The 16,708-nt window shown below is 38.7% G+C and overlaps 1 protein-coding gene across 1 annotated transcript in view; it reads right to left on the bottom strand.

The window, feature by feature from the left end:
• LOC125015523 (NT-3 growth factor receptor-like) overlaps nt 1-16,708 on the bottom strand; it is a 52,034-nt gene that overhangs the window by 25,024 nt on the left and 10,302 nt on the right. The window contains exons 3-7 of the mRNA XM_047597468.1: nt 15,428-15,499; nt 13,217-13,288; nt 5,838-5,992; nt 2,973-3,115; nt 624-762 (exon numbers count right to left, since the gene is read on the bottom strand). Coding sequence (XP_047453424.1) covers nt 624-762; nt 2,973-3,115; nt 5,838-5,992; nt 13,217-13,288; nt 15,428-15,499 — 581 coding nt within the window. The remainder of the gene's footprint in view (nt 1-623; nt 763-2,972; nt 3,116-5,837; nt 5,993-13,216; nt 13,289-15,427; nt 15,500-16,708) is intronic.

Genomic DNA, 16,708 nt, shown 5'->3' with positions numbered 1-16,708 from the left:
TTTGTGCACCTTGTCTGGGCACAACCAGGAGGTTTCTCCTACCGCAGAAGACATGAGTGATTGTTTTTTATTGACTGTTGAGTTTGTTCTATTTAATGCCTTTTTGCTGCCTGCTCTCTGTGTCCTATTTCATTTATTTTCTGGTCACTGGTTTTCATGACTTGTGCCGCTGGAACATTTGAATTTCACATATGGGGATCAATAAAGTATTATCTTATTTTATTATGCAAGTATGGCAGAAGAGGCTGTTGCACTGACAGTAATTGTTTATATCTCTCAAACCATTTTCTAAGAAAAAATGCAGTGCTACATGATGTGCATTGCCGCGCGCCAACCCCCATGTCGGGTTCGGACCGAGTGTTGTATGTGATGATGTCAGGTCGGGTCGGATTCAGTTTGAATTCTCTGGGTTCTGAGAACTCTGTCACAGGTTACCTTAGATATGTAGCAATCATCTATCATCTGTAGCTAGCTAATCTGAAAATTTAGCTAGCTACTGAGTCATTACGTCATGACGTGCACAGTAGGCTGATGACAACAAATGAAAACATGTGTGTGTGTGTGTGTGTGTGTGTGTGTGTGTGTGTGTGTGTGTGTGTGTGTGTGTGTGTGTGTGTACTTACAGTGAACAGTTAGTTGAACAGAAGCATTGGTCATGCCTACAATATTGGTGGCAGTGCAAGTTAGCAGGAAGTTGTTGTCGTCTCTGCTCACGTTCACCAAAGTAATGCTGATGGAGTGAATGTTGTCGTAGAATTTAGCCTGGAGGAAAACAAGAGAAATAAATTGGTAAGAGATAAAATGACTGAACATGAGGCAGGAGTGTAGCATGGGAGCAGCTACGTGTCACCTTCATACAGTGGTGTGGAAAAAGTGTTTGCACCTTTCCTGATTTCTTTCTCTTTTTTTTTTGCATGTTTGTCACAACTACATTTTTCATATCATCAGACAAATTTAAATATTGGTCAATGATAACACAAGTAAACTTTTTTAAGGTCATGCCACAGCATCTCAATACGATTCAGATCTGGACTTTGACTAGGCCACTCCGAAATCTTCATTTAGTTTTTCTTCAGCCATTCAGAGGTGGACTTGCTGGTGTGTTTTGGATCATTGTCCTGCTGCAGAACCCAAGTTCTCTTCAGCTTGAAGTCACCAACAGATGGCTGGACATTCTCCTTCAGGATGTTTTGGTAGAAGCAGAATTCCTGGTTCCATTTATCACAGCAAGTCTTCCAGGTCCTGAATCAACAAAACAGCCCCAGACTATCACACCACCACAACCAGATTTTACTGTTGCTATCTTGTTCTTTTTCTGAAATGTGGTGTTATTTTTAAGCCAGATGTAATGGGACGCACACTTTCCAAAAAGTTCCCAACTTTTGTCTCGTTAGCCCACAGAGTTTTTTCCCAAAAGTCTTGGGGATCATCAAGCTGTTTTCTGGCCAAAGTGAGACAAGCCTTTATGTGCTTTTTGCTTAGCAGTGTCTTGAACGTTGCCATGCAGGCCATTTTAGCCCAGTCTCTTTGTTATGGTTGAGTCATGAACACTAACTTTAAATGAGGCAAGTGAGGCCTGCAGGTCTTTGGATGTTGTTGTGAGTCTTCTGTGATGAATTGGATGAATTGTCACTGTGCTCTTGGGGTATATGGTTGGCCAGCCACTCCTGGGAAGGTTCACCACTGTTCCATGTTTTCACCATTTGCAGATAATGACTACTCTTACTGACTGACTCTCACTCACAATGATTCCCAGAAATGGATTAATCCAGACTTTTCCAGACTTTCAAAAGTCTCAATTACTTTCATTCCCATTTGGTTTTTCACACAGGACCATATAAGATTGGATTTAATTATAAGTAATAAAACATTCATTTAAGAACTGCATTTTGTGTTCACTTGCGCTATCTTTGTCTCATATTTAAATTTGTTTGATGATCAGAAACATTTAGGTCGGACAAACATGAAAAAAATAAGAAACTGAATTGAAATCAGGAAGGGGGCAACACTTTTTCACACCATTGTAGATCAGGTACACAAGTATTTCTTAGGGATTAGTCCTGGAAACTACAACGATCTTAGTTTTGTGGTATTCAGGACTGGATTGTTGTCTGAGCTGGGACAGTGGGACTATTCTTTCTTTATTTAAATTACGGACAGAGCATAATAATGAACATTATAAACAACATAAATATGCCAGATTGTAGCCGAGGCTAATTTCTACCTGTTGTCCCTAAGGCAGGTTGATGTTCACAAAAACACATGAGAAAAAATACATACAACAAAATGCAGAAAATACCCTGGGGGGAATAAAAAAAATGACTTGGCAATAAATACACATACACAAACAGTTTTTGTGGGACAAACAAATACAAGGAGCACAAAAACTGACCCTGGAGTATCCATTCATTAGTGACCAAGACAGGAAAGGAAAAATACCCAAAACCCAGGTTGTATACATAACCTGTTATTGCACATAGCCCTATTCCACATTACTAGAATACATATTCCCTAACATACCCAAACTTATTGCCCTTAGCCCTATTGCACATTTCAACTAGGGTAACAAGACATCAGGCTATTACTGACTTACTGGCTGGTGTCATGGTTACAGGACTGGGTTAATCTGAGCCACGCCTTCAGATGGGACTGAAAGGTGGCTAGATTGGGGCATTCCTTTATAAAAGGTTTTTTAGTATTTTTTAGTAATATTTTCAGTGCCTGTTTATAAAAAGATTTGACGGGTTTGAGGGTTGTAATTCTTGCCAGAAACCAAGTGGTAATACTCAAATGGGGAAAATTCATGGAGTGTAAAAATAACAAGGCAGCACTTTCAGTCAATGATGATCTTATTTGCTTAAAATTATAAAGACTGTATACTCCTTACACTGCAAACTGCTTAAAATGCAACATTCACAAATCTAGCTATAGCGTGTTATGCGTCTGTGTCAATGTGTGTGTGTCATCCATACCTCGTGTGTAGAAGAGGAGTGCAAGCCATTGACAGGCCAGTCCACTTCAGGTAACGGGGATCCAGAACCATTACAAACTGCAGTTATTCGATCACCTTCTACAACTGTGAGGTTGCTGTGGCTAACACTGATTTCAGGGAGGTCTGCGAGACAGAGACAAAATGTCACCGAAACCATCTCAAATGACAGTATTTTGCCTTAACTTCACAGTACACATGAAATTGAAATAGTATGTGTAGTACTACACGTTCATCTTTACATTTTAAAATCAGCAAAAAGTGTCATTTTCTATTTTTGCCCATTACATGCGCAAAAAAAAACATTATTTTGGGGTGATGATAAATGATGATAAATAAATTGTCTTGTATTAATACAGTGCTTTTCTACCTATTGGTACTAATAACGCTTTGCAGTCAGTTCATGCAAGTACCTAACATTGACACACTGTGCCAAGCACTGGGGGCCACTTGTGATTCTGTGTCTTGCTCCAGGACACTTTGGCATGTGTCATGTACTGGGGATCAAACACTCTGGTTTGTGGACAACCAGCTACCTACTGAGCTACAGATGCCCCAGTGATGATCAGAGGTACCAGTGGTGAATACTGCACAGGTGCTAAAACGTTGCCTAAGGCAGTGGTCACTAGGTGTCATGTTAAATTGCTAAAGCAAAGTTGTTGGATTAAGACAGGCCGTATAAGGCAATAAGTACTGCCATGCCAAATGATTTTAATAAAATATCCAACACAAACTGGCATATAAAAGAATATTTCAGGGATGGCCATGGTTCAGTAGGTAGAACAGATTAACGGTTCTATCCCCAGAACATGCCACATGCTGAGGTGGCCTTGAGCAAAACGCTGAACCCCCAGTTGCTCCTAGCACCTGGCACTGATGTGACAATTTGCGAGTGCTTGTGTGAGAGGCTAGACTAGTAGGTAGAAACACTGCATAAATCCAAGACTAATTACCACGTTAAATTTAAAAAAAATTAGACACCCCACTACATATGCATTAAGTTATTAAGAAATGTTCACATGATTTTAAGGGAAAAAAGTAAGTGATTTAATTGCAGGTAAACTACCAAAAATAATCTGGTTTTACTCATTGAACAAAAGATATAAACAAAAATGTGTCTTCTGTGTGTGTCTGTTTCAAGTCACTCAAGTCCTTGGTGGATTTACTGGTATGTTTTGGGTCATTGTCATGTTCTTGGGTCCGGTTTGGCTTGAGCTTTAACTTTGCTATAGACAGTCTCACATGTTCCTAAAGCACCCTTTGGTACACGGTAGAATTCACAGTGGATCCTTTTCCAGACAGTGGAATGGCTGATTTCAAAATCTTTTGCAACCCTTTTAAATCCCTTACCAGACTCACAAGCTGCTACAGTCTTTCTTCTGATTTCCCCAGACAGCTCTTTCGATCTAACCATGGCGTTAACTTTCACTTCAATGGTCAGGAGCACACCAAACTAAATGTCTGAGGTTTAAATACAGGAAGCCTTCTTCATCATTCAATCATGTGCACCTGATGAGATCACCAGTGTGTTTATATTTGTTTATCGAAGAAAATTGGTCAATATAACATATATGTGAGGTGCAAAAGTGCGTACACCTCTAAGAATACAAGTTCATTTCAAGGTGCTGTTCAGATGTGTTTCCATTTGTTTAATGCCCTGCTGTTATTCATCTTGTTTGCAAAGATTACAAAGCAAACTCCACTACTCCACAGTCAGACAGATTGTGAACAAATGAAGGGGATTTAATTTGACTGTTACCCTTCACGGGAGCTGTCAACCAAGATCACTCCAAAAGCAACAAGCTTAAAAGACAGAGAAAGGTTAACCAGGTTAACTTTTAGCAATTAAAGGTCTCTCTCACATTGACTAGTGTTAATGTTCTTGAATCCACCAATTGAGGAACACTGAAGAACCAAAGTCACTGCTCTCCGAAAAGAATATTTCTGCCCATCTGTAGTTTGATCAACATCATGTGGACAAGAACTTCATTCCATCCATAAAACAGGTTGGTGCTAATGTCCTTGTTTCCATCTGTTTTGCTGCATCTGGGCCTGGGGTCATGTAAAGAAACCCAACAACATCCCAGAACAGCAGTTTTCTACTGAAGAATGGGTTAAAATTAATTAACTCCTATAGAAAACTTATCAGCAGTTACCAGAGATGTTTAGTTGTTGTTATTGCTGCACAAGGAGGTCACACCAGATACTGAAAACAAGGGTTCACTTACTTTTGTACCTCACATATGTATAATATGTAATATATGTAATTAATTTTCTTGAATAAACAAATACAAAAGCATATTTCTGTTTCATTTGTTTGATAGGTTCTCATTGTCTACTGTCAGGACTTGTGGGAAAAGCTGCAAAAATTCTGACTCATTTTTATACAAAAATTCTGAGGGGTGCAAATATTCTTCAATAGCACTGTACACCATGCATAGCATATGACCACTGACAGTTAAAGAAAATAACATTGACCATCTTGTGACAATTGGGTGTTCTGCTGGAAACCTTTGGACCTGGCATTAACGTGAATGTTACATGTACCAGCTACCTCGAACAGATCAGACACCCCCACCCCACAGCAATAACACTCTTTGATGCCAGCAGACATCCCCAGCAGGATGAAAATTAGCACAGGGTGTTGACCTGGCCTCCAAATTCATTAGATTTCAAACTGATCGAATATCTGTGGCATGATCCCCAAAGGTCCTCGCTAAAAACACTGTTTTGCCAGACACCACAGGACACACTCAGAAGGCACATGTCCATTCTCTGATGAGTCACAACTGTCTTGGAGGCACAAGGCACAAGAAACATGTTTTTGTGTTAATATTAATTTTCTGACCACAGCTGCTGATGTTCATGTCCTGAAGCAGTATCTTCCTGTCGCCTTCGGCACAGTATAACTGTTGGCTGTTGAGTGCTGCCTGTCCTCGCTGCTGCCATAGCTGGAGCCAACGGATCTTACAGCCACAGGCAAACACCACATCTTCCAAATGGCTGGAAAGACAAAAGAACTGACAGTATGAGCATGGCACGCATTTACCATCATTAGAGAAATGAAACATATTTGTCACATCAAAATTTCATAGTAATGTATAATAACGGTCAAATTAAGGTGTGACACATACAACAGTCCCAGAGGGATCTCTACAGTGAGGTGTGCAGAAAGTGCATTGTTCCCCAGGCTTCCAATACACAAGTCCAAATACACTCCTGGAATCCATGGAAACACAGATTGGTGATTATGTAACACTGCTACCCTCTGGCTAGTGTTTTCTGTCAATTGTGAATCATTCTGATCAAATGATCATTCGGTACACTTTCTGAATCCTTTACTCTGTGGAAATCAGTAAAGCAGTGTTTAAAATTACATCTGGTCATCTAAAAACAGATGAAACCTCATGGACCATAAGCAGAAATCTAAGTAGCTAAGTAGGTAGACCACGCTGGACCAGATCCACATCTAAAGCCACTACACTTTCACAAATCAGAAACTTTAGAACAGGCTTCAAAGTATTCAGCTATAAAAAAAAACCAAGACCATTTACCAGAACACCCAGTCAGTGGGCGACAGAACTGTACACTTTTTTTTACAAGCTATGCCTAAAAATACCAAACTAGTTCAACTCCTGGTATTTGTAGATGTATAAAGCATGGATCTCTTGGTCTAACTGTTAATGTTAATAAATTATACACTTTGGATAACTTATCTTTGTTTCCTTTGTTTTCAAGCTGTACCTTGGAAATAATTAACACCACAATGTGTTTAATGACCAGTTTTACTTGAGATTAAGGATGAGGTTGGTGCCTGGAATAGGGGAGACATTTTTACAGGAAACAGTTTGAGAGGGCCTTTTCTTGGCTAAACAATATGAACATGAACATTCATGATACAAAGTACTTATTCACTCCTCTGAGAATAAAGGAGTCCAGCCAACAGATTTTCACAATTCTGATTTTGTCGTTTGTGTTTTTTTTTATGATCATGTTTTGAGTTTCCTGTTTTATTTTGTTAAACGTGTTTCTTGTTTGGTGTTGCTCCCTGTTTTCCTTGGTTGCTTATTAGTTTCTCCTTGTGTGCTGCGCTCCCATTAGTTTCACCTGTGTCTCATCATCCCTCTGCCCATGTGTATATATATATATATATATAGTCCTGCCTTTCCCTTTGTTCCCTGTTGTGTCATTTTTGTCCCCAAGCCATGTGTCCATGTTCCAGTCTTCATGCCTTCTTGTCACGTTATAGTCTTCTTGCCACGTGTTCTTTTCCATGCCATGTTCATGTTGGCAGTTTTTTTTGTGTGTTTTGAATTATCTGCCGTCTGCAGCCTTTTGAGTTTTGTCTTTATTAAATGCCTTGGATCCTCTATTAAAACCCACCACCCTGACATTCATGAATTGTTTTTTCCAAGCAACCTCTGGAACAAAGTAGCAGCAATGCTGAGTAGAGTTGACAACACTGATCTATGAGAGATGGCCCACCAACTTCCTGCTGAACAATAAATCAAAGGTGCTGGGGATGGATTTGTTATAAGTTCTGTAAAACTTGAATCAAAGAAGACTGTCCTTCACATGGACCCTTCAAGGAAACCTTGCCAAGAAACATGGAGGCAGGTGGCACCAGTAACAAGCTGAGAGTAGCAAATGACAGGGAGTGGTGGTGTCTGGGACCCAGGGTGGACATTGGACAATAAAGAAATTAGGTCTACTAAGTACTACTAGTACAAACTCTCTTAATATCCAGTATTAGTGGATGCTATGGATGTTGTCAAGTGAGTTGAGATCTCAGCCAGCCAACAGCCTGGAAAGCACGGTACTTAAGTGTATGATCGGAACTTGAATTAACAGGAAATGAGAATATAATACAATGATTGAAGAATGATTTTGAATAAACATGTTGATTTTCAGTGAAGTGATTATTATACACAGAATGTAATACGAATAATAGTTGAAACAAGGTAACCAATGTTTGTGAAATCAGGAGCAGAATAAGAAAAACAGGATACAGATGGCCAGCAGTGGGGGTAAAAAGGGGAACTGAACCCTTATGGCCTTAGAGCAGGTCAGGACATGTCCAAACTCTATAGTTAGTGGAAAAGTACAGAAAATGAACTCATGTCCAAGTATTAATTAATAAGTCATGAATGTAACACCCCTATTGGATAAAAGTAGTGGGGTGATGGTTAGTCATGATGATGTGTGGAAAATAGGATGTGTCTCGATTAAAGAGTATAAAAGATGAAATGCATAAGTATTTTACGGGGACTGAGCCAACTCCCTCGCAGTGCTACTTTGGCTTTTAGAGTTTGGTCTGGATTCCCCCTGCCTAGCAGACGAGGATTGGTTTGTCTTTCACACTCTGGACTTCCACTTCTTGGACTTTCTACGGAGCCGAGGAGACCGATTTGGAATACAATTGGTGAAGGATTTAAGGGATTTATCAAAGGACAGAGTCATCGTTCATCGGGACTTCCCTATTTTACCAACTCGCTGCGCGGCAGTAAGAGGAACTAGTGTTGGGTGTGGTCGCATGTTCTACCTTAAAAAGGATTTCTGGACAGTTTTGGACATTTTTACATTACCCCTACTTCACCTGCCTAGCTCATAAGTAATTCTTTTTGCTTAAGTGATTTTTAGAACAGAATCTGAGAGAGATATTTCTGATTAGGTATTACAAGAATTGAGATTTTAATTGATTTTTAAATATTCATATCTTATGTTAACAAATGTCTGATTTTGGAATTGATTGATTAATTGAGCTGTTGCAAATCGCTTATGCTGAACCTGCAAATAAAATTTGGCTCTAAAGGTCAGAAGTCTTTGCTGACAATTAGTTTTTCTGGGGACATGAGGAAGCGGGGCAGACGTCGGAATTAAGGGTGGTTAGAAGCCAGGCGAGTTACCCCGTCTACAGCTTGAGTAGTGCTATCACTGAGTTCGGTTGAAGTAATACTCTGCTGACGTGAGGCCATAACCCTATATAAATGGAGAAGCTGTTTTACCTGTTACCTGTTCGGGGATCTAACAATGTGCATCAGCAACTGACCAGTGTTACGAGCTCCACATCTGCCAGTAGCACTGTACACTCACACCACCTTTATCAGCCTATAATGACTTTATCATGGCACCAGCTGTTGAGAAAGTCTAACATATTTTCATCTACATTTAAGTTATAACTTACAAAATTCACAAGGCCAACATTTCCAAAGCACAGTTCAAAACATGTCTCAACTTGTAACAAAGGAACGAACGATTAGTTTCCAAGGACTGATGTCACACTAAAGGCATTGGCTCACATCCTACATACACAAAAAACATCATATGTATCTATTCAGCACACCACATTGTTGGAAGTGCCTTTTTCCCCCATACAGGAACTTGCACAAAGATACAATAGCATGAAAAGTATTGTGTTGTCGTGTTTTACATTTACAGGTGAAAGTGCTGTCTTAATTTATTTTGTGAAAACTTGATTGATTATCGGGGGACTCAAAGCCCCCAAAGGGTATAAGACATTTTTATGTACAGTATATACATTTTAAGTGACCTATATAGACTCAGAGTCATAACTATTGACCTACATTGCTGTGATGTTTTGACAAGTAGACAAGTGTAAATGTACCATGCTACTGTGCTGTGGAATGCAGGATGTGTTCCTGTGTGCCTAACACTGGGGGAAAACAGAAAACGTAGATCATAAGATATAAATTTGCAGCTGTGTACTACCAAGTAATTGTAGACAAAATAGTGTATAGTTTTAGATTAGTTACATTAATTAGAGGTGACTAAATGATCATATATGTCATTATTCTATCACTGGCAGTCAATCTCTTATATCTAGTTTATTAGACAACCAAAAGCAGCCCCACCCTGATTATGTGAATAATGTTTCAATAGAGGAGTTATAAGAAGAACCTAATAAAAATGTTAATAGAATTCACAGAACAATTAAATGTGGACTTTTATTAGATCTCTGACACAGCCTTTCCTCCACCAACCATAATATGTTGGTCAAAAATGAATTTATCAACTTGACTTTTGCACTGCCTCATGGGAAGCTCCTAATATGTAGTGATTTTATGCTCTGTTAGTATTGTCATCTTTGCTTTAAGCGGAAGAAAATAAGTGTTGACACACACACACACACACATATACATATGCCATATGTTTTCATTTGTTTTCATCAGCCTACTGTGCACGATATGACAGAATGACAAATTTTCAGATTAGCTAGCTACAGATGATAGATGATTGCTACATGTCTAAGGTAACCTGTGGCAGAGTTCTCAAAACCCAGCGAATTCAAACTGAATCCGAGCCGACCCGACGGACTTGAACCTGAACCCGACCCGACCTGACATCATCACATACAACACTCGGTCCAAACCCGACATGGGGGGCAATGCACATCATGTAGCACTGCATTTAATGAGCCATTTTCAACTTTCTCACTAACTGAACGTTGACTGAACTTCGTTCACACTTTCTCTCTCTTTCTCTTTCCCTCCGCTGACTGAACCAATTACCGTAATAAGTCGGCCCGATCCCGAGTCTGGCTGAAATTGAGAACTCTAAGCTGTGGGCACACATATTTTACCAGGGAATTCATGAAGCACAATACTTATGCTTAAATGGTGTAAATACACCACACAGACTTCTTTTCCCGCTGATTATTGGGTGGTATTCCACATTAAAAATTTTAGTTCAGAAATGTACTGAACAAGATTTCTTTACTAAAACTTACTACTTTTTCTAGTCAGTATAAGATTGTTTTTCTATCGCGGTTTGTTGTTAAATACCATTGTTGTTACCATGTTTGCCATTAATTAATAAATCTATGGCAGCCAGTGTGTTATTTGATCTATTTGGTGTTTGGTGAGTATTTTGGGCATCATTTTAGTTGGACTGTACAGTTTTGACTAATTTCACTGATGTTAGAGGTACTGCAGACTATTTGCTGTTGCACTATTGATCACAGTAAGTACTCATTTTTATTATTTATTTTAGTATGTTTATTGAACCATAACAGTCAAGTTTGCAATAATGTATGTGTGTGTACATCAGTGTAAGGACTCAGTTGCCTATGTGAACCACATGAAAATTCACAGCAATATGCTGTGGTGTTGTATGCCTAATTGCAAAAGGGCCTTTCGAAAATAAATAAAAAACTTGAGACTCGACTCGGACATGGAAGTTAAAGATTCGGGACTTGACTTGAGACACGATGACTTGAATGACTTGAATGTTCATGTTCAAGTTCATGTTTTCAGTTTGAATATAATATTAAAAAATTAATTTAAAGAATGATATTGATTACTCGGTTGGAGCGCAGGCTGAGTATGCCGTTGTCATGATTGGATCATTGCCCTGTCAATCAGTCATGCCCTCTCTACATACCTTATGTGTTTATTGGAGAAACAGGTTGGACACATTGGGCAATGATGTTTAATGACAGTTACTTATATCTTGTCTTTTCACATTATTAAAAGCACATTCTGCAGGTAAAATGGCAGTAATAAGGTGACTTGACTTGACCTATTACAGGACTTGACTTGACAGTGACTTTGCCCAAGAAAAAATTACTTGAGACTTACTTGAGACTTGCATGTGTGACTTGGCCCATCTCTGACATTTATACAGAGATCACAAGAAACATGATACTGAGCCCAGCTTGAGTATGCCAGTGGACCTGACCTGCCATGTTGACTTCTGCAGTGACAAATCTGATTCCCTGACTGATTTTTACTCTCACCTTAAAGTTCACATTAAAGAAGGACGAGCAGTTGCATGTCGATCATCTGGATGGTCAGCCTTGAAGGTCATGTCATATGTGAGGGAATCCAACCCACCTTCTTCACAGGGCTTGCTCCCTTATTTTTCACCTTCTACATTTTCAATGTCCAATACCAAGAAGAGGCCTCATGCACTCTTGAATTCATCCAAAGGTTTGGTATTTCACTAAGACATGTGTTTCTTATCTTTTCAATGACATGGTATTGTGAACAAAACATTTTTGTTGTGTTAATGTAAGTGAGTTACACAACTTGATTTTTACACTGTCTGAAAAGACGCAATTATTTTTCAGATGTTCCATTGGTATAAACCCTGAGCAAGGCACTGAGACTGGACAGAGCAAAGTCTTGTCAAAAAACACTAGCAAAGCCTCCAGCAAAAACATTAAACAACATTAAAATAGTGAGAATATTGTGTCCCATTACACAAACAAAGACACCAGCTTATTTCATTGCTTTAATTCTTTTCCCCTCTCAATCTCACCCTCTTTCTCTCTCCCTTACAGGGTAGAAAGTCTGAATCCCTGTTATTCTCGCTAAGTTATTTGTGTCCTGTTATTAAACATATACATACCACTGTTTTTTCATGCTGGCATGTTTTGACTGTCTGAGGGGTTAGGTCAGGACTTTGTATATTTTTTCAGGGCTTGTAATACTTTTGTTTGGATTTTTAGGTTCATTCATGAGATTACAAGAGTATAGTGAGACACACAATCAGATAGTTTGTAAATTTATGATTTATCTATTGGTCAACTGTCTGTAGCTGTCGGTACTCCGCAAAAATCAAGTTCGCCAGGTGCTATGATTCCTGAAATTTGTGTTTGTTTGTTTTGAACCTGAACTGCGAATCTTCGTGGAACAGTATCTTGGAGTCTGCTTTACTGCAAATCATTTTAAGTTTCATTATCTGAACTGTTATGTTGTGGTCAGTTTCAGGTCAATATTTCCAAGTCTGAATGCCTTGTTCTTTTATTGCACTATTTTCAGCAAAAAGCCAAGGGGTTGTTTGTTTCTTTGTTTTTTAATAGAAAGAAGACCCTGCCTGAATGTGAAAGATATTCTAAATTCATGTTAAAATAAAAGGCAAAGTGCATTAAGTAGCCATGTTTCTTTCACATTGTAATACGTGCTGATCTGTTCTAAATTCACAAAGCACATTTTGTTGTAGTTTGTAGATTTTGACTGATAATGTATTTTTAAATTAATTAGTTGACAGTAAAATATTGCAAACGTAATCTTAAAAAACAGTGAACACTGTATTTTTCAATAACAGTACAACACTGTACATTTTAGTGACGGTAAAATTAAGTTAAATTTACAGTAACATAATGGCAACCCTGCTGCCAGTTTTTTACTGTTATTTTACAGGAAAATTCTTAACAGTGCAGTTTTTCTGGCATCAATGAAGTGAGAACAGGATGAAGAAACTTACAGTTCTGAGAGCTGAAGATTGTCAAATATCTGCCAGGACAGTGTGGTCAACATGGAGTTCTTGGAAAGATTTCTGAGGGAGAGAATGAGAAAGAGGGGAAAAACAGATTGGTTCAGAAACGTAGCTTCCATATAACAGTGGGAGGTCACTGCTACCCTTGTTACACAGCTGGTGCCACTGTGCGCTTTGCAACTGCACTGTCACTTGATAGCAGTTGCATGAAATGCAATAAGTGGACCAACTGGAAATATAGTTTTTGACCATCCAGATTTTCCACTGCATAAAACTAAACAAAAATGTTTTTGTATTAAAGTAAAACCAAATGTTTTAATGAAGTAATTGAAGGTTAATATGAAGCCATTTTCTGTATGTCTCTGTTAGGTCCACGCTGTGAGAAGCACAGTAATCACATCAGTCTGTTACAAATCCTTGAGAAAAATGTTTTGTTGCAGTATATAATTACTACATTTAACTCAATCCTGCATGTTCAGCTGTATATCATATTTACATACGTTTAACTGTAATGAGACAAGATGCTCAGTTTACATCACATGTATAACACATTTTTTTCCCTTCTGAAATCAATGGAGGTATGGATATGACTGTTTACATCACTTCCACTGCCAACGTGACTTTCATATTTTGTGCACTCTTCTTTCTCCATGTCCCTATTTACTCTTGTTACTGCATAAATTATGGGACTCTCTGTGCTTATTATCTATAATGGCACAGATGGAACTCTTCAGGACGCACATACGCACACACGATTAGCGTGTGCTATATTCAACTAACAGGCCTGCAAAATGACCCATGTTGCCATGGTAATTAAAGCCAGTCAGTCTGTGTGGATGTGACACAGTGTGGTGCAACTTCTTCGTAAATAAATGGTGACTGACAAATGCTTTAAAAGTTTACAAGTACAGTTTTTGTTTCCGTTTATACACTCAGCTATCAGTTTGAAATGAGGACGAATTGCAGTCTTAATCAATAAATAATACATGTTACCACAACCTCAGGTGACACTGTGGAGAGAAGGCATACATCCTGGACAGATAGGCAGTCAGTCAGGAGACACTGACATAGACAACCATTCCCACTCACATTCAACTTGATGGACAAACACATTTCTGCACTTGGTTCATACTAGGTGCATTTTAATTTAAAGGCACTGGTAATGTTGATTGTTCGCTTATACTGAGGGAAGTGTTGATACACTAGCAAAATAAATATACAAAATGCAGTAGCTGATCTGGAACTAGTAGTAGAATAAATTAGCTGTGACGCTGACAGTGACACTGATTTTCAAGTTTATACAGCATTACAATTCAATTCAATTCACACTTGTCAGTTTATACATCCAGTAGAGGCAGATGAATGTAACTCCAATGTTTACTCACTTTAGCTGACTTTAGCTCTGTTTTTGGCTTCTACTGAGCCCTAAAAAATCTTAGATGGCAAATTTGCCATCGCTGCCATACAGACTATTACAGCCTTGGGAAGTCACCAGGAAAACGTCCAAATATAAAGACATTGTGAATTGATTAAAGGAGTATCTAAGTGTGCATGTTGTGATTGATGAATTGCAATCAGGCATCAAAAATTAATCTTCAAATTGATAAAATTAGAATCAGGGGTTCGGGGTTTTTTTTGTGGTTGTGCCCTCTTTAAATGGCATGAACTTCATGCACTTACTGTATACTATATATATATATATATATATATATCTGACGTTCACGCCCCACATCATTCTATTTCACGCACTTACGCATAAAAGTGTGTCCTGACCCTCTCTCTTTCTGTGTTCATCTCCCAACCCTAACCGTCCTTATCCCTCTATCTTCTTTTTTTTCTCTCTTCATTACAGGATCCACAGGACAAGGATCTGAAGCTTCCTGAGATGTGCCCCCACCCTTAGTCTCACTCCCTGGGTTCATCTATCATCATCATAGCATCTAACCTTCGACCCCTTTTCATCCCATTCCACTCTACCTCTTTTCATCCCATCTCCTCGACCCCCTTTCATCCCATACCCTTATCTTTCCATTCTTTTGTCTCACAAACTGTCTACCAATAAACGTATTTGCATCAATTAAGGAGTGGTCTTTGTTTGTGACACATGGAGTAAACAAAAAATTGAAAATAATTGTGTTGTTTTTATTTTTGTATTTGTGTATACTAGTATGATGTTTGCCTTAGTGTGTATGTACTCACATGTAGTGTAGGTGAGGGTTCCTGGAAAAAACACGTGCATGGATTGTATGCAGGCTGCTCCTGGTAATAGTTCTACAGCACAGAGTGAGAAAGAGAACACCAGAGAGAGAGAGAGAAAGAGAAGGGAGAAAAAGAACATTGTCTGTCTTAGATAAAAATGACTTTGAATAGCCCTCTATCAGTCTGAATTGTAAACAGAGGGAAGATAGGATCGGTTATTAAAGAGAACATTTCAGGCCAAGACAAAAGACAGAAACAAGACAAGACAGGGGAAACAGGGAAGACAGAAAGAAATAAAAACAAATGAAACATTTCACCACAAGTATGAAGAAAGTAAAGTATATATAAGTATATAAACTGCATCCATTATCCATTTCTAGTGTCACAATACAAACACTCAAGACTTGGGAAGACATAAGGCAGTGGATAAAGACTGGGGAATCAAATGAATGAAATCCAAGGAGTGAAATCTAAACTAGGATAGATTGTGTGATGCTGACAGTATGTGACGTGTATGAGGGTGTGCTGTCTGGATGTACAGTAGGTAAAATAAGTATTGAACATATCACAATTTTTCATACTAAACGTATTTCTAAAGTTGCTATTAACAGGAAAGTTTCACCAGGTGTTGGTAACAACCCAAGTAATCCATACATAGAAAGAAACCAAAACAAACAAGTTCAGAAGTTAAGTTATGCATAATAAACTAAAATAACAGAGAGAAAAAGTATTGAACACGCTAACTGATATTTATTTAATACTTTGTACAAAAGCCTTTGTTGGTAATGAAGCTTCAAGAAGCCTCCTGTCCTGCGAGAAACTAGTCGCATGCATTGCTCAGGTGTGATTTTGGCCCATTCTTCCACACAAACAGTGTAAAACTTTTGAAGGTTCCGGGGGCCTCTTCTATGAACTCTGATTTTTAGTTATTTCCATAGCTTTTCAATTGGATTCAAGTCATTTGATTGGCTGAGCCATTCTAGCAGCTTTATTTTCTTTCTCTGAAGCCAGTTAAGAGTTTCCTTAGCTCTGTGTTTGGGACCATTGTCTTGCTGAAATGTCCACCCTCGTTTCATCTTCATCATTCTGGTAGATGGCAGCAGATTTTTCTCAAGAATCTCCCTTCAATTATATTTGTAGTTTGTCAGTGCCATATGCAGAAAAACAGCCCAACCCTATGATGTTCCAGCCTCTGAACTTCACTGTCGGTATGGTGTTTTTGGGGTGATGTGCAGTGCATTTTGTCTTCCAATGTGTGTTATGGCATCGCAGAAGAAGAAG

Source organism: Mugil cephalus, chromosome 10, assembly GCF_022458985.1.
Source record: "Mugil cephalus isolate CIBA_MC_2020 chromosome 10, CIBA_Mcephalus_1.1, whole genome shotgun sequence".
Lineage (NCBI taxonomy): Eukaryota > Metazoa > Chordata > Actinopteri > Mugiliformes > Mugilidae > Mugil > Mugil cephalus.
This window is presented reverse-complemented; position numbering and strand designations above follow the sequence as displayed.